Source organism: Clarias gariepinus, chromosome 8 (assembly GCF_024256425.1).
Source record: "Clarias gariepinus isolate MV-2021 ecotype Netherlands chromosome 8, CGAR_prim_01v2, whole genome shotgun sequence".
In the NCBI taxonomy this organism is placed as follows: domain Eukaryota; kingdom Metazoa; phylum Chordata; class Actinopteri; order Siluriformes; family Clariidae; genus Clarias; species Clarias gariepinus.
Window position 1 is genome coordinate 37365001 of NC_071107.1, and position 18580 is coordinate 37383580.

The window sequence follows — 18580 nt, forward strand, 5'->3', positions numbered from 1 at the left end:
GATCCGGTTTAGGATGAAACATACTGTTTTAGTAAACGGCTAAAATCGGCTAGCTAGTTCATGCTCCCTAGCTCCTGCCAGTTCACTGCTAAAAAAAGGAATTCATCACGTTGAGGCTCCGATGTCACAGATACTGTTTCTGCTAGTTAGCGATTACATAAGGGCTGTTAGAGTGGCGTCACATTTGCTTGCTATCTAACATTTCAGAAAACAGGAAAACCTAAGCACAACTTTAGCTTTTGTCTGAAGGTAACCATGTAATTAGCAAAGTAGCTAACAGTAAGGTTCAGGTCAGACCAGTATAACACAGCCATCGTAGTTGTTTGCTAGCAGCAAGATGAGTTTTAAAAATGTTAGCTGGCTCGTGCATAACCAAAGTGCATGGTTGGATAAAGGTGTAAGGATTAGTTTTGTAGCACTACGCTAAATGTTTTTTTAATTGGAGAGATAAAAGTTAAAGAGCTAGCTAGCTTTCTAATTAGCTACCAGCATTCTGTGAAATCAAATGCGTGTAATAATAAACACAAATCCAGCATTGAAGCTAGGTAGCTAGCTAAAATGGTAAGGGACCAGTGTTTAGCTAGCAAGAAAAGACACTTGTCGGCGGCTTTCAATTTTTATCTAATAGAGAGCGCGAGAGAGAGAGATTACCAGATTGTACATGGCAAGTTAAAATTCTCCTCAGTATCTGTATTAAATATCTGGCACATACCTTTTTAAAATGTACGCTTAAAGGAGGGTTTTTTTTTTGTTATTTTAGTATTTTCTTATGATTTTTTTAATTTTCTAAGTCTGACAGCTTCATGACAAAGTCACTGTACGTCACTCGCTAGTTTCAATCAGTTGCTAGCTAGAAACGAACACAGAGGGGCTTTCTCACACAAAGCTAACAACATGCTAACTGATGCTGTCAGGGTGTGTTAGCTGACCTAGCTAGTTATATCCACTTGCTAGGTACTTTCTTAACATAAAAACAGACAAAGCACAAACCTTTTTTTTTTTTTCCTTTTTTAAAGCATGAATTGTGACTAGTTCCCTGCCTGACGCTAGCTAGCTAAAGGCTTGATTTAAAAAGATTTAGCTACACGATAGCTAGCTCACTTCTGTAAAGAGATTAAATGTATTTAATTAAGGTAAATGAAAAAGATGTTACATTTAAATTAAATAAATCAAAATTGCTAAAAATAAATTAAAAAATAAATATTTTGTGTAAAGTTTAAAGAGAGATACAATCACATGGTGAAAAGGTAAAGAAAGTCAGCTGTAATGTTTAGGTGAAAAATCTTAAAATTGGAGAGATAAAAGTTAAAGAGCTAGCTAGCTTTCTAATTAGCTACCAGCATTCTGTGAAATCAAATGCGTGTAATAATAAACACAAATCCAGCATTGAAGCTAGGTAGCTAGCTAAAATGGTAAGGGACCAGTGTTTAGCTAGCAAGAAAAGACACTTGTCGGCGGCTTTCAATTTTTATCTAATAGAGAGCGCGAGAGGTGAAGGTGAAAAATCTTAAAATCGAAAGATTTCTTAGAATTCTTCCTGGATCAGACGGGAAATATTTAATTTAACAATATTAGATTTCTAAATGCTCTATCCACTCATAGATAAGAGAAATAATAAATCAAAGATCAATATTTTCCTCACTCCCTGATAGACCTGGTACACGTGTGCCTGTGTGTTTTTAACTTGTATTAAATGAACAAGTATTACATTTCTAAAGTTAGTCTGTCTCTTTGTTGTAGTTTTTTTTATTTTAGATTTTTTCATATTTGTGTGCAGTTTTTTTTTTAAATGATGATGTCAGTTTGAATGTATTTTTTCAGTGTAATGTAAAAAAAAAGAAATAAATAAAATGAATACCGTACAGTTGATTGTTTAGTGTATTTTATTTTTTAAAAACTCCACATGGAGACCTTTCACGTGTGTTTGTTTCACTGGGTTTGTATCTGTTTTCTTTTTCTCCCTGCGCTGTTTCCTGATCTGCTGCTTTGTTTGCCTGCAGAGCATCAAGACACTGTCAAAACTAATACACATTAATGTACATCACACACACACACACACACACACAGAGTACTCTCACATTCATCCATCAACACTCATCTTTAGTGGCTCTTGGTTGCCATGGAAACTGGCCTTTTGTCACTAATGGTGAGACTAACAACACCTTCAGTGCTTTTATTATATACTTTATGCGTGTGCCCTCTCTCTCTCTCTCTCTCTCTCTCTCTCTCTCTCTCTCTCACACACACACATACACACATACATAGCTTATATATAACTACAGACTCTAGACATGCATTGAGCTTAGATAGATAGATACCCAGTTGGTCAGAAGAATAAAATGGCACAGAAATGGCTGAACCACGAGCAGACGTCATGAACTCATCTGTCTGGAAAATCAGAATGTTTCTGTTTTGTGATTTTTTTAAACGTATGATCTCACAGAGACGGAATTATAATGTTTAAATTTTAAATAAATTAAAATTTAAATAAAAGATCTAACACTGTTTACCCATCAGGGTTTGGTTCTTCTATGCTAATTAAAGACAATATGCTCTGTGTGTAAGCAGCATAATTTCTCCTAATATGTCATTAGGAAGTATAGATTTCACTTTCTTCCATTAAAGTGCCACTATTATTCTTTTTCAAATATGATCTTTCATGCAGTGTCATGTAGCTGTATGTGAGCATAAACTATCTGCTTTACTATATAAACTATCTATTATTTGTTTGGACGAGAGAAGGAGAGATTGTTGTGGATCTTTTTTTTTTCGAAGACATTTTAACCGGATGCTCTTTGACTGGACATATTCCCCGGACCTCTCACTCTCCGTCATCGGCCTCCTGGACTTCATTAACCCCGTTGAGACCGAACCATACTCGGTATACTCAGATAACACACATACAATAAACACGTATGACTTCGGACATTTTCATATATCATACATCACACATACAGTTTATTATATATAGTTTGTAAATATTGTTTATATCTTTGTTTGGTTGTTGTGCACTTTTTTCGTTTACTTTATTTAGTTTTGTATAATACACGTTTGCTTTATCTACGTGTTTGTGTTTGTACTTTTTGCTCACCGGCCTTTTAACGTAACACCGACACAAAGATAAAAGAACTCTGGATTTTTGTAGCCACAGTTAATATAAAATTAGCTGGTCGTTACGCGGTAAAACCGACGCCATCTTTTCTATGTATTGACGCGTCTCCAGAGCCGTCGTTCAGTTATGGTCATGGGCGTTTCGTTTTCCGACACACGCTGTAGCGGTAGACCAGTCATAAATCACCGCGCCTTCTGACCAATCACAGCAGTGAGGGCTCACGGAAAGGCGGAGTTTAGACAGACTGAATCTTCAAACTGCTTCACACGAGTCGTTTACGAATCATTTAGAAATGGGGTCAAATTAAATCTATTTTTGGAGAAAACCAAAGTGTTTTTTGACCTCGTATACATGTTAATCTGTTTTAAGAGACTCATCAAGCAACATTAGCAACCTTTAAACTGGCATAATAGGGGCACTTTAAATAAAAGATCTAACACTGTTTACACATCACCTTCATCAGGGTTTGGTTCTTCTATGCTAATTAAAGATGTGAGTGAGCAGCAGTGTGTGAGCAGCATAATTTCTCCTAATATGTCATTATGTAGTATAGATTTCACTTTCTTTCATTAAACTGTAGAATTCAGCGCAGGCTAATTAAAACAAGCAGTTCTAATTTCATGTAAATAATTTTACAATGAAATGCTAAAATGATTGTGATAGAAATTCACATTTAAATTTCATTTGTCACATACACAGTCATACGCAGTACGATATGCAGTAGAATGCTTTACACAACTGCCCGTGACCTTAAAAATGTAAAAACAATTAACAAGAAATAAATAGAACAAAATTCAAAAAATATATAAGAAATGTAAAACAAAACTTATCTATACAATAAGAAAAAAATATAAAGATGTATTTAAATGGAAATAAATGGAAATGTCTAGGAAGTGTGGGAATGTGCGTGTGTGTGTGTGTGTAGAGGTCCATGGTCCATAAATGTCCATCTGCAGTGTGCAAAAGTGTAAATATGCATGAATGTCCGGGGTATGTGCTGTGTACCTACAGTACAGATGAGCTATAAGTAATATGAGATTTTAGTGCGCACACACACACACACACACACACACACACACACTGATCAGCCATAAGATTAAAACCACCTGCCTATGATTGAGTGGCGCCCCCTTGTGGCCCAAAACAGCCATGAGTCTCTACTAGGTGTTACCTAGTACCCACCCTCTGAAAGTGTGTGTGTGTGTGTGTGTGTATAAAATAGGCAACAAGAGCATTGTCCTGTAGCGCACATGGATTCAACTTTCCCCTTGTTCTGGTGGTTCTTGGTTTAAATCCCAGCCTGAGCTGATTCATTTTTCTTAAAGACAAAAATCCACTTCCCTCTCAGCCCTACAGTGGTGTAGCGCTTATTATCATGGTCTTTAGCGTTAAATGTACCTGGTTCAAGTCTGTTTGCAGTTTACTTTTGCTGTAGGTCAGGTTTGTGAATATGAAAGTAAAAAAATCTATTAAAGAAAACTTTACAATAAGAACCAGTAGCTCTTGAAGTTTCATAAGCTTTCATCACAGTACTAAGAGGTCATTGGTTTTATCCCCAGTTAGGACTCTTTTGTACAAAGTATTATCTTTCTTTGAGTTGTTCATTAAAAATAAAGTTCCTCTAAAAATCAACATCAAGGTGTCCTGTAGCGCGGTTAGTGCAATGTTGGTAAAAGTTGACGTCCCCGGTTGAAGTCAGCGCCTGTCTTGTTTTATCGATAGCTGAGGCTGGTGTATTGCTGTGAGATTCTCTAGCTAAAAGCATAAGTGCTAGCTCCTGGGTTGAGAGGTTGCTGGTTTGATGTTTCATTATCTTGCTTTTGGTCATAAAGTCACAAAGTTCTCAAAAGGAGCTCCTCTGAGCAGCCAGGCCATGGTCGTGTGGTTAGTGTCAGAGTATCACCTTCATCATGTTCCGGGTTTGACTCTCAGAATGTTTTACTTTATCTGTGGGTCTGTAAGAGCATAACTGATAGTTCTATAAAACAAGGCACGAGTTCCTGAAGCTCACGTGGATGGTGCTTGCCTCTGGGTTGAGAGGTTGCTGGTTTAAACCCCAGCCTGGACTCTGGGATGTGAGTGCAGTGGAGGCAGGGGTGATTCTGAACCCCCCTGGGGCAGAGCAGGAGAAAAATGTGCTTATGGAGCCTAACGTTAAAGAAAATGATGGACTTAGTGTTTCTACAGCATTTAAACCACGTCTTTTTGTCTCCATAACCACCTTCTTCTCTTGTCCCAACCCTTGGGGGCAGGCAGCTGCCCAGAATTACTCCCCCTTGGTTTACACACTCCATCCTATCCTTTCCACACCTTGCAGCACTTCTCAAACCATCCACGCTCTCATTCTGGAGTCCTGCCTGAGATTTGAACCAGCAACCTCACAACTGAGCAGCAAGCTCCTATCCTCATGTGTCCTATTCTCATTGGGTTTTAACGCAACACCAGCACATAAAATAAAGAGCTCATTTTTATGTAACTCTGTGTACCTAAAATATTCTGGGACGTCACACACCAGACACTAACCACTACACCACCTGGGGGCGCTGCTGCTGATTACTTAAGTTTAGAATTTAGTAAACAACTCAAAGTGTGATGATGAAGGTTTGGTAGAAGAGTTGCACAAGGACAAAGAGCTCGAGGTGTCTCCGCATCCGAATTCCCAAGATCCCAAAGCGGCAGTGGCGGCTGGTGCAAAAAAATTGGGGGGGAGGGCAAACAAAATTAAAATTAAACTTTTAATAATCACCTGTAAATAGCCATAAGAAGTGGAAGAAAAGCACAGAGTGTAAGCTCAGCCATAATCATGTGACTGCTGCTTAATTAGAAGATCAGGTCGATCTGGTCCAAACTCTTTAACTGTTTTTCTTTCTTCGTCCGATCGCCTTGCGAAGGGGTATTTTAGCAAAGAAATTACAGAATTTTCTTTTATATTTAGCAGCTTCCACATCAATCACTATTCAATCCATTAACTAACCATCTGCTGAGCGTTAATAAGACTCGTTGAGAATGCGCCAATCACATGAGCCCAAATATTTAAAAACAACATTGATTCGCTCAGAACAAAAGTGGGAGGGTTCGGCCCAAAGATGATTAGACATAATCCAATTAGAGTTCAGCCTCACATCACATGCTTTTCAAAATTTTACGTGCCTACGTAAAAAAAAATTTTATTGTAAATAAATTAGATTAAGAAATAGAGCGGGATATTGTGACTAAATGACTTTATTACATTATTGAAATAAATAAATGTTATGTTAAATATTACAAGGTAAAGTAGCATTCTTCTCTGCCTAACTTTAAGGCCTTGTTCATACGGGCTCTAAGTTTTTGGATAAACGAACGTGCTCTGAACGTCCTAGACGTTTACGTTGCGTTTTGTAGTGACGCTCGATTGACTTCTACACCGGTGTTCGTTTGTCTCCGTCTAACGTCAGCCTGCAGCCCAAATTGTAGTTTGTGTGTTAACCTGTGGGGGCAGTGTGTCGGGAACTGGATATAAAAGACCGCCGCTACCGGGTTCACTCTCTGACTGCACAACGTCGGATTAAAGGAAGGTTTTTTTGTGGTTTAAAAAACATGCGAAAATTTCCGCGTAAGTTTTTTAACAATTATTTTATTTTATTTTGCCCTTTTCCGCATTTCCCTATGTATAGCATGTAGGATCATGGGATATATCCGGTCCTCCGAAGCGTAAAATGAGCACGGAGAAAACGAAATTGCTCTGCGACTGGTTTTGGGTTCTCCAATGTCTGAAACATATATATATATTACAGAAAGAGCGAGTTCTGACCCAATGTACAGACTTAACCTTCCTTTTATTTATACAGATAGAGTAAATAAACTATCTGCATCATACAATAATATCTAATAGCATATAATTACATTTTTATTAATTTCAGTACAAAATCATCAATCAGCCGTGTGTAAGCGGCGGAACAGCACTGTGGCTAGGTTTCTGAATGCACCGCAAAGTTAACGTCTTAACACACTAGAGAGAGAGAGAGAGAGAGAGAGAAAGTGTGTGTGTGTGTGTGTGCTTGTGTGATGCTCACTCTACCTGCCCTGACTTGCTTAACAACCTTTTAATATCTATACAGTCTAAAGAGAGACACAAGGAGAAATAAGATGCCATGTGATATGTACAGTATTTATTTATTTGTCTCTCCATCAGTTTGATTTCTGCCAATCTAACAATAACGGTAATGATTTAAAGCTATATTTCTTAATACAGTGACGTGACCCTGTAGCGCGACTCCTTCTCCTTTTGACCTTCACTCGTCCTCCCACCTCTCCACCAGATCCATGTCCTCAACAATGTGGCTGTAAGCTGTATTCTCCCCATCAGTGTAGATGAAGTGTTGCGTGCTGTGGTATTCGTCACGGCCGCAGACCAGCTCCATCAGCTCTCCGTCGCTCTGGACAACGATGCGGATGTTTTCTTCATGAAAGTCTCTGTAGTTTCTCAGCAGGTATTGGAAACAAGCCTGCAGGCCTTCCTTCATCTCGCCGTTTCTCTCCAAACATGTTTTGGTCTCCAGGAGCTTCTCCAGGTTCAGCGTTTTGTCGAAGTGCACTCGGCGGTGAGGGCAGATGTACAGGCTGCGCCGAGGCTGCTGGGTGGTGTAGGTAATCCGAAGCTCACCGCATACGATCCTCAGCTCCAGCTCGTTCTGAGACGACGGATTAGACTCACCTAAAATGCGTCTGGCTTGATTCAAACAGCTCTCCAGCTCGTCTCTGCAGCAATGCTCGGCAAAGTGAAACTCGCTCAGGCACGAGGGAGTGAGACGAGGCCCGACTGGAACCTTCTGATGAAACTCTGGACCTTTCTGACCCAGGCGGACGACGTACAGCAGGACGGGGTTTCCTGCAGTGAACCGAACCAGCTGCCTCTCTCCTTCGAGGGTGAGAGAGACGTCACGACGCTTAGAGACAGGAAAATTCTCCAGAGTCTGGATCGCAAAATCCAAACAGGTCTTCGTGTTGGAATCCAGAAACCCCTCCTGGCGCAGTTTCACCTTCGCTAAGAGCAAAGTGTCCAAATCCAAACACGAGACTGGGAAGTTTTTTCTGAAAAAAATAAAAAATAAAAAAAGGAATCTCTCTAGCAGGGGACATCTTTTTAGATGTTTTAGCAACTGTGTTTGTCATTTCTATATAATCTAAATTTTGTATGAATGTCTCCAGCTCTTTTAAAAAATAATAACAATAAAACTTTTGCATGTGAAACGTGTGAATCTGCTCTTCAGGTGTTCTGTTGATGCTGTGGTTAGTGATATTTAGTGTAAACACATTCGGCATGAGGGTCTCCTAAGGCTTTCTGTCTCCTAAAGACTTCAACACTTAATTCTTTTAGAAATTTTACTTCTCACTTGGTAAAAAACAGGTTTATTGAATTAATTCAGAAACCGCATGATAATAAAAAAGAACCATAAACAATAATAAACGATAATAAAAAGGCACACACTCTAATATTTCAATGAAACACCTTTTGCTTTGATTTTGCCACGCTTTCACCATGGCATAAGTTTTGATAAGCTTATTCAACGTAACAACATTTATTTCCATGCAGAGTCACATTCATGTCTGTTCATGATCTAGGAGCTTTTGGTGGAGAATACGGGTCAGCATGGGCACCCTTACAGGTCTGCAGCTACACAGCCCCATACACAACTCCCTTCTATCAGATCCAGCAGTTTAAGCTAATGTGGCACTTCTATTGGATTGGACTACACGGGGCGGCCTTGACACCCCAGCGAGTCTTGGTCACCCTTGACCCTGGCACCAGGTCACCGGTTTCCCTTCCTTGGATCACTTTTGGTATTATACATCCTGACCAATGCAGACTGGGAACATCTCACAAGAGCTGCGGTTTTAGAGTTGCTCTGACCCAGTTGTCTAGACGTCACAATTTGGACCTTCTGACAGTCACTCATTTCAGGTTCAAGTAAGCTTTTATTGTAACTTCATCCATATACGGTTCAGTACACAGTGAGACGAAACAACGTTCCATCAGGACCAAGGTGCTAAATTAACAGAAACTAACTAGCTAACTAAGAGGCCTAGTTAGCCAGCTAGCTGAGATGAGACAGATTGACATTCCCTTAAACTTGCCCATTTTTCCTGCTTCCAGCACGTCAACTTCAGAAACAAAATGTTCACTTGCTGCCTAATAAATAAACCCCACCCACTTCTAGGTGCCTTTGTAAGGAGATAATGAGTGTGTTGTTCTCTTCTCCTCTCAGTGGGGTTAATGTCATGGCTGATCAGTGTATAGCTGTCATGTAGATTAATTTTAGGAATATACATATTTATTAATCCTTCTACCATTTTTTCATCCTCATGTCAAATTAAATACAAATTGCTTTTAAGTTAGTGACATTTAAAGTAAACTCATCTGAATAAAACAAACAGTATATGAATTGAAGTTGTTATAATTACGACATTTTGAACAACTTTTACATTAATTTCAGAGAATTGTTTGTGTTTTTTTTAGGTTTTAGCATTAACTCTATTGAAATGAGGAAAATACATGAGAACAAACCGACTCTTACATCTCAGTCATGATGAAGTCTCACAACGATGGAGTGTCGCAGAGCAGAGATACCCTTCTGGGTCCAAGATCTTAACTTCCTGATGAAGGAGACACAGGCATGACAGACATAAGACTGAGGTAACACTAATCAGGAATATGCGGCAAAGACACTGAGCGAGTCTTTTGACACATCATAATGTGGCACAGGCAGCTTCAGAAAGTCTTTGTTGGCAAACAAGTCGTGATGTATTAAACTACTAGAGGTTCTCCGCGGCTCCTGTGTGTCACCAGGTGGCATTTCTACCTGACAGTGTAAACGTAGCTTTAGAAAACTGGTGACGCTGTCTGCTGTTACCTTTGGTGAGGAACGCCTGTGACACGCTCACAGTATAAAAATTATATGATGGCGCTTCTACTGTTACATGGTGAGGAACGCTTACACCGGCCAAAAAAGCACTCGCGGAGAATTTGAAAAAAGCAAAACAAATTTATTTAATTTCATATAGGACTTAAGTTTGTATGTAAGACATAACAGAAACATCATCAAACAAAACATCACAATAAAGAAAATCTGCATGAGGTCCTTGATTCTCTCAGGTGGTATAGCTGCCCATTCGTCTTGGAAAAAATGCCTCCAGTTTCTGTAAATGTTTTGGTTGTCTTGCATGAACTGCACGTTTAAAATCTGCCCGAAGTGGCTGAATGATATTGAGATTAAGAGACTGTGAGGGGCAATCCAGAACCTTCACCTTTTTCCCACTGCCCCAAAACTTCCACCACCGTGCTTTTCAGTGAGGATGGATGGTGGTGTACCTTTCCCCGTACACCTTGTTGACTCCTCTACAAACATAAAGTTTCATTTTGGTCTCATCACTCCGCATGACTCCAGAAGTGCTTTCTGACTGCACAGGGCCTTTTCGTGTCATGGGTGGAGTAACAGCTTTCGCCTGGCAACTCCACAACGCAGGTCACTTGTGTTCAAGCACCTCTTTATTGTGCTCCTTGACACAAGACCATTTTTTCCCTGAGCAGCCGGCATTGATCTCAAAGTTGTTTGTGAGTTTTATCTTTGTGTCCCGAACACTTATTCTGGCAGGAGTGGGTGAAATCCGTCTTGTCTACCTGGCCGTGGCTTAGTAGGAACAGGAACTTATTCTCCAGCTCTTTATCAGAGTTTGAACAGTACTGACTGGCACTTCAAGGGCTGAGATATTTCTTTATATCCTTTTTTTATAAAGTTCAACTACTTTATTACACAGGTCCATTGGCGGTTCTTTTATCCTCCTCTATGCTGCAGCATCCAGCCAAGTCAGTACATCACCTCATGAGCAAAGAAACTCACTGACTATTCATGCACAGACACTAATTACAATCACAAGGAGTCACAAGTGTGGAAACCTCCCTTTAATAGCCATTTAAACCTGTGTGTGTGTGTGTGTGTGTGTGTGTGTGTGTGTGTGTGTTGATCAGAGTTGTTTGGGTGATTTCAGTCATAATCAGGTTTTAAAAAGGAGTCAAACAACAATGTGATAATTAAATGTCTTCATGTGACCCTTGTCCTTAAATAAGGATAAATCAGGAATAAATCAATAAGGAAAATTATTTCGCATTGTCCAACGTTTTATCAAATAAATGGCAATTTCTTTCAAGGTATGTAAACTTTTGAGCAGAACTGTCTGGTATTATTAACCATATTGTTGATAGTCTACTGTGTTTAGATGTAAAGCCTGAGCACGTCAAGCTGGTGTCAAAACGCCAATTCACATAATCTGCATGTCTTTGGACTCGGGGAGGAAACTGGGGCAGCTAGAAGATGAAACCAACCAAGCACTGGGAGAACCTAGAACCTGGAGCCGTGTATACAAAACATACAGACTGTAAAAGCCAAAGAGACCAAGGAAATGGCATTGATCACACACACACACACACACACACACACACACACACACACACACACACACACACAGTTCTATATAAACATAATGAAGCTCCTGATTGGTCACATAATGACACTTGTTAAGATGACATCATAAGCTGGGAATGAAATGTAATCAGTGTGTGTCGAATTAGAAATCTTTAAAAGAGAGAGAGAGATACTGCTATAGTAAACTAGAGGTTGTGATGATGCAGATCCTGACACCTGTGTGATAACATTACCAGTGAACGGAGTGTGTGTTCAGCTCGCTGCCGCTCCTCACGCTGCTCCAACGTTTCAGCAGCTCTTACCTACTCCTGCCTGCCGTCTGCGCTGCCTCCCGTTGCATTCGGTGTGGAAGGACTGTGACACGCCCACGGTAGGGCATAACAATGGACGATGACGCCACAAACACACGATTTATGCTTTATTTACGTATCAGAGCGAGCACATTAATATACTGCAGTTATAGAGGAATAACCAACACCTCCTGACCAATCAGCATCTGGCATCAGTATAATTAGCTCACAGTCTGGTGTTAAGAATATCTTCTAATTAAAAACAGGACCAAAATGATGTAATAATGTAGCAGTGTAAGTTCACCTGAAGACCTCACCTGTGTGTTCTGTGGCGTCTCCTGCGTTCTCTCTCCTCAGTGTGGGAAGCAGCAGTGTTTTAAACACACATACACACAATAATGCATGCAGGTGAATGTTTATAGTCATCACTTTACCGTCAACTGTACACACACACACACACACACACACACCTTAAATGTCACATGAACATAAGGGACTCACCAAACTTTTATAAAACACTAACAATATAATTCACACACTCAAAAAAATGACTTTAGTAAACTCAACTAACATTTGTAAGGGCCTTTATTCACAACATTACTGTCACAAGCATTTGAATAACAATTGAAATGCAGCAGAGAAATCGAGACCTTGAGGAATATTATGGTCCAACAATACAAAAGACAAACTGTACACAATATGCAACACTCTATTCTATTATTTTTTTTAGTTTTTCTTTTCCAACTTTTTCAACTTTACTGTCAACTTTGACACATTTAGAGGGGAGGGGAGATTGTGTTTAACAACAAAAAAAACAACATTAAAGTTGGTTATCTTCAGCTTTTCTTTCAACAGTATTCTGGACATTATCCAGACAAAATTATGTCACTCAGAAAAATAGAAAAAAAAAAGGTTCTCACTGTATGAATCTTAAAAAAATGAAAAATTTTAAAGAAGAATGCACAACCTTGTCCTTAAGGTCAATAATACCAACGAAATATTAGTTAATTTACCATATTAACATAAATTAACAAAATTCACCCTTTTCTAGTTTGTTTGTTTTTACAAACAGTTGTCTTCCAAGTCGTAACGCACTTCAACAACTGTAGGGGTCGTGGCATCACCTCCCTCAACATCGATGCTGTAGATGCCAATACAACATGTTTAAGATCCTCTCTGCAGCACGGCCGTCTGTGTCCTATTGTTACACACAAAAAAGCAAATAAGGAAATCACTAGACTGATACAGAATTCCAAAGAGCCTGTTTGTATTTTCCCTCTAATGTTGTTTACTATTTGATCACTAACTTTTGGTCCAGACTGATTTCTCACAAACTTGAAAACACTTTCCTAAGTACAACTGTGATCTGATGCCATCTAAGAGCAGATTTAACTTGTAATTTTTAAAGGCTATTGTGATATTCTGAAGAGCCCAACGATACCGTTACTTCTACAGTAATTATTAACATTACTGTACCTACAGATATTTATTGAACAGACTGTCTGGATCTTCATTTAGGTAGATCATTTTAAAGATCAATTTAAAGTTAATACTGCAGAAATTCAGGTGTGTGTGTGTGTGTGTGGGTGGGTGGGTGGGTGTGTATACATACTGGAACAATGGAGACTCAAACACTGTTTTTGAATAAAGATATCTGTATAATTACTGATGTACCAGCGGCCCTTTTATCAAGCATCCTATTACAGTATTGTTTTGTTTGAACCACAGATATAAGTTAAGATAACATAACTATTACTAGACAACTGAAATCGTACAGTCAAGTTGAGCCAAAATTACGTTAACATTAATCGAAAAAAAAATTAAATCAACAAATACCATTATTTTGAGTATACTAAGAGTAATTATATTATGTAACTTTACACAACCTGCCTTGTTAATTATTTTGAGTGCACCTGTTATAAGTTGTTCCCTAATAAAAAGGATGTATTACACATTTACTGCCTCTGGAGGTGTCTTTAAGGGTCACTAAAGCATGGGAAAATAGGAGTGTTATTCATTATGGTATAACATCTAGTTGTAGTAACACGACTAAATGGGATTCATTGAAATCAATGTAAACATATAGGATTAACATCAAGGAATAAATTTTGTATAGCATGAATAGTTGAAGTTCAACAAAAACAATTAAGTTAAATAGACATATTTTTAAGTATAAGAAATTTATTCACAATACCACTATCTGAAGTTATCTCAGATCACTATCTTGTCTCAATTCAAGTGTGTCACAATAATAATGTACACACAGCGCCGCGCTACCGTATGAAACGTACATTCACATCAACTACCAAACAGAGTTTTATCAGTAATCTCCCAGAGTTCCCAACTTCGATTAGATCACCGTCTGACCCCACAGAACTCGATCAGGCGACTGAATATTTAGAGTCGACATTTCGCTATACCCTAGATAATGTAGCTCCAGTCAAAAGAAAAATTATTAGAGATAAAAAACTTGCTCCCTGGTATAACGATCACACGCGCACTCTAAAACAGACCGCTCGGAAATTAGAACGTAAATGGCGTCAAACTAAATTACTAGTATTTCGAATAGCATGGAAGGAGAGCATCCTGAACTATAGAAAAGCTCTTAGTGTAGCTAGATCAACATATCTCTCCACTCTTATAGAAGAAAATAAAAATAATCCTAGATTCTTATTTAATGCTGTAGCCAAATTAACCACAAATAAGACCACTGCAGAAATCTCCACAACAACATCATGCAATAGTGAGGACTTCATGAACTTTTTTAATAATAAAATTGTAAATATTAGGCATAAAATTGAGGTTTTGAAACCGAACAATGTAATTGATGCAGATGTTAATCTAGCCATGTCAGACCAGAACCTAGAATACTTTACTCCCCTTGAAGAGAATGAACTAATTTCACTCATCTCTTCTTCAAATTCATCAACCTGTATATTAGATCCTGTACCGACACATTTTCTTAAACAGATAGTACCAGCAATAATAGAACCCCTGTTGAGAATAATTAATTCTTCACTCAGCATTGGATATGTTCCAAAATCTTTTAAATTAGCAGTTATCAAACCAATAATTAAGAAACCTGACCTCGACCCCTGTCAGCTGTCCAGTTACAGACCAATATCAAACCTCCCCTTTATCTCTAAGATCCTGGAAAAGATAGTAGCGGAGCAGCTATGCTCATATATACATAGAAATGGCATACATGAACTGTATCAGTCAGGATTTAGGCCTCATCACAGTACAGAGACAGCGCTCGTTAAAGTAGTAAATGACATTCTATTGGCCTCTGATCAGGGTTGTGTAACTATGCTTGTATTACTCGACCTCAGTGCAGCCTTTGACACTGTTGATCACGCTATTCTTCTTCACAGATTAGAAAATGTAGTGGGAATTAAGGGTACAGCCCTCTCCTGGCTCAGATCCTATCTGACCCATCGTTATCAGTATGTAGACTTAAATGGTGATTATTCTGCATGTTCTCTAGTGAAGTTTGGCGTTCCGCAGGGTTCAGTTTTAGGTCCACTGCTTTTTTCCCTTTACATGCTTCCTCTGGGCAACATAATCCGTAAGCATGGTATTAGTTTTCATTGTTATGCTGACGATACACAGTTATATGTCTCAGCAAAACCTAATGAGAAAAAACAGCTTACTAAAATTGAGCAATGTGTGCAGGACATAAGAAATTGGATGCTAATTAACTTCCTTCTGCTAAATCCGGATAAGACAGAAGTTCTAGTCATAGGACCGCATACAGCTAGGAGTAAAATTTTAGATCACACCGTAACTTTAGATGGCCTTTCTGTTCCATCAAATGCAACAGTGAAAGACCTTGGTGTGATTATTGATTCCAGCCTTTCATTTGAAGCACATGTAGATAATATTACCAGGATAGCATTCTTTCACCTCAGAAATATTGCCAGAATAAGAAATTTATTGTCGCTAAACGACGCAGAAAAACTAGTTCATGCTTTTATCACCTCTAGGTTGGACTATTGTAATGCCTTACTGTCTGGTTGTTCAGCTAGATGCATAAATAAGATTCAGCTAGTCCAGAATGCAGCAGCGAGAGTCCTCACCAGAACCAGGGGATATGAGCACATCACCCCTATCTTATCTTCACTCCATTGGCTCCCTGTGAAATTTCGCATTGATTTTAAAATACTACTCTTGACATATAAAGCATTAAATGGTCTCGCGCCGCAGTACCTGAGCGAACTGCTAGTGTCTTATAATCCGCCACGCCTACTTCGATCAAAGGATGCAGGCTGCTTGTCAGTACCGCGTATTATGAAAAATACAGCTGGGGGCAGAGCTTTTTCTTACAAAGCCCCAAAGTTATGGAATAGTCTCCAAATAGTGTTCGGGACTCAGACACAGTCTCAGTGTTTAAGTCCAGGCTAAAAACCTATTTATTTAGCCAAGCATTTTTATAAATAGATTTGCCATAGGTAAAGGAGCAGATCTGGGGGACTCATGGACGTAGAGTATTATGGTGAACTGGTATGTTTGGATGCTGTCTTCCTCACTCTCATTGATCACTCAGGTTTGCTGACGGTGAGGTGATTGTTTGCTTTACATCTCAGGAAGCCCTCATGTTTGTGTTTCCTTCTGGCTCTCCCTTTTAGTTATGATGTCATAGTTAGTCCTGCCGGAGTCTCTGCTTGCACTCTACAGTTAATATACATTCACATTATACATTGTGTGACTGTGACCATACCTAACTGCCATCTCTCCTCTTCTTCTCTTTCCCCCCCTCTTTCTTTTTCCTCTCTCCTCCTGTCCCCCCTTTCACTCTTTCTCTCTCTCTCTGTCGAGCTACACATGTCGTTCCTGAGCTGCCAGTGATCCAGACTCCCTCTGCCCTCCGGACCTGTCTGACCCATCCTGGTGCCCCGCTTCTGGCTGAAGATCTCGTCACATGGATGCCCCGTGTGTCTCTCTGGGATGCGTCTGGTGTCTGGGAATGATTCTCTCTACCTAGAAAATGGTTCTGGCCTTGACTGGTGTTGGCAACTGTTTCTCTGGGGACTTGACAGTTCGATAGTTCAGGACTGGAACTTCTTACAAGTCTACCTGGGTCTTCAATAACTACCTGGACTCCATATTAACATCAATTAACATCAGCTATTATAGCTGAACTGCCTCCCACCCTACACACTGTATAAATGCAGATCATTTACTGCTTTCTGTTTCACCCAGATGAGGATGGATCCCTGTTGAGTCTGGTTCCTCTCAAGGTTTCTTCCTCTTACCATCTCAGGGAGTTTTTCCTTGCCACTGTCGCCCTCGGCTTGCTCACCAGGGACAAACTGACCATTTTGATTCATACAAATTCACATTTCATACAAACCTAAATAATTCTTTTGACTATGTAAAGCTGCTTTGCGGCAATGAAAATTGCTAAAAGCGCTATACAAATAAAATTGAATTGAATTGAATTGAATATTTAAATAATGTTCAATCAAAGTTAGCTGTTCATGTTAAATAAACACAAATATTTCAAGTTGGTTTAACATAATCCAGTGTTGTTAAGATAATGTGGTGTAATCATGTGGAACCACTGTCCACTATTCAATCATGTTCAACCAAAGTGCTATAGTATATACAGTGTGTGTGTGTGTGTGTGTGTGTGTGTGTGTGTGTGTGTGTGTGTGTGTGCGTGGTTATATATATATATAGCCCCGAAAAAAAATAAGCCCACAGCAATTTAGGAAGGATTTTAAGATGGAGGGTCACAAACCATCAAGCAAAGCTGAGCTGTTTGCTTTTTTACAAATAGAGTGGTATAAAGTTATCCAACAGCAATGTGAAAAACTGGTGAAGAGTCAAAACACATAAAAGCTGTAATCATTCCACCAAATACTGATTCCTTAATGTTATTTAAGAGTGAGTTCATCAGAGGGACGACCCACGTTAGATGTTTTGGAGATAAAGTCAGAGAGGCCAGATTGAGGTGGTTTGGACATGTTCAGAGGAGAGATTGTGAATATATCGGTAGAAGGATGCTGAGGTTGGAACTGCCAGGCAGAAGGTCTAGAGGAAGACCAAAGAGGAGATTTATGGATGCAGTGAGAGAGGACATGAAGTTAGTTGGTGTGAGAGAAGAGGATGGGGAGGATAGGGTTAGATGGAGGCAGATGATTCGCTGTGGCGACCCCTGAAAGGGAACAGCCCAAAGACAAAGAAGAAGAAGAGCCAAAGCATTAACATAATTTTAACTTTGTTTTATTTATGTTATTAAAGTTCTGGAAATACTGCATGATCTTGGGTTATTTTGATGTGTTGTGATGATGTAATTCCCTTTAAATATACACTGTAAATACAATTAGTTATATTTTAAATATTATATTTAAAAAATCAGTAAGTATATATATATATATATATATATATATATATATATATATATATATATATATATATATATATATATATATTTTTTTTTTTTTTTTTTTTTTTTTCCCCAGAGCTGTATAGAGGGAAAAAATAAGGCTGGCTGTGTTTTATAAATTTATTTAGGTGCATAGGATGGCCTGGGTTGGTGTAGGATTTCTCGACCTGAAATTGTGTCCCAGTCCGGCCCTGGTCTGGAGAGATCTTTAGCCTTAGAGAGCAAAATCCTTCCCTTTAGAGATAAATCTCTCTGAAGCCATAAATTCAAATTCTTTTGAGTTTTTTTAATAATGGAGGAAAAATTGGAAGGGCATCTTGTTTTGCAA

The 18580-nt window shown here is 39.0% G+C and overlaps 2 protein-coding genes across 4 annotated transcripts in view; one reads left to right on the plus strand and one right to left on the minus strand.

The window, feature by feature from the left end:
- sertad4 (SERTA domain containing 4) overlaps nt 1–1841 on the plus strand; it is an 8912-nt gene extending 7071 nt beyond the window's left edge. For all 3 annotated transcript variants that reach the window (XM_053502968.1, XM_053502967.1, XM_053502969.1), the window contains 2 exons: nt 1–1274; nt 1498–1841. The exon at nt 1–1274 is cut by the window's left edge and continues 769 nt beyond it. The gene's annotated coding sequence lies outside the window, so the exon portion shown is untranslated. The remainder of the gene's footprint in view (nt 1275–1497) is intronic.
- Nucleotides 1842–7200: 5359 nt separating this feature from the next.
- On the minus strand, nt 7201–12287 carry LOC128529423 (uncharacterized). Its single transcript, XM_053502906.1, has 3 exons — nt 12179–12287; nt 9667–9745; nt 7201–8182 (listed from the first exon to the last, which is right to left on the minus strand). Exons 2-3 carry the CDS (start codon nt 9675–9677, stop codon nt 7384–7386), a joined length of 810 nt encoding a protein of 269 aa, XP_053358881.1. The 5' UTR covers nt 9678–9745; nt 12179–12287; the 3' UTR covers nt 7201–7383.
- Nucleotides 12288–18580: the final 6293 nt, after the last annotated feature.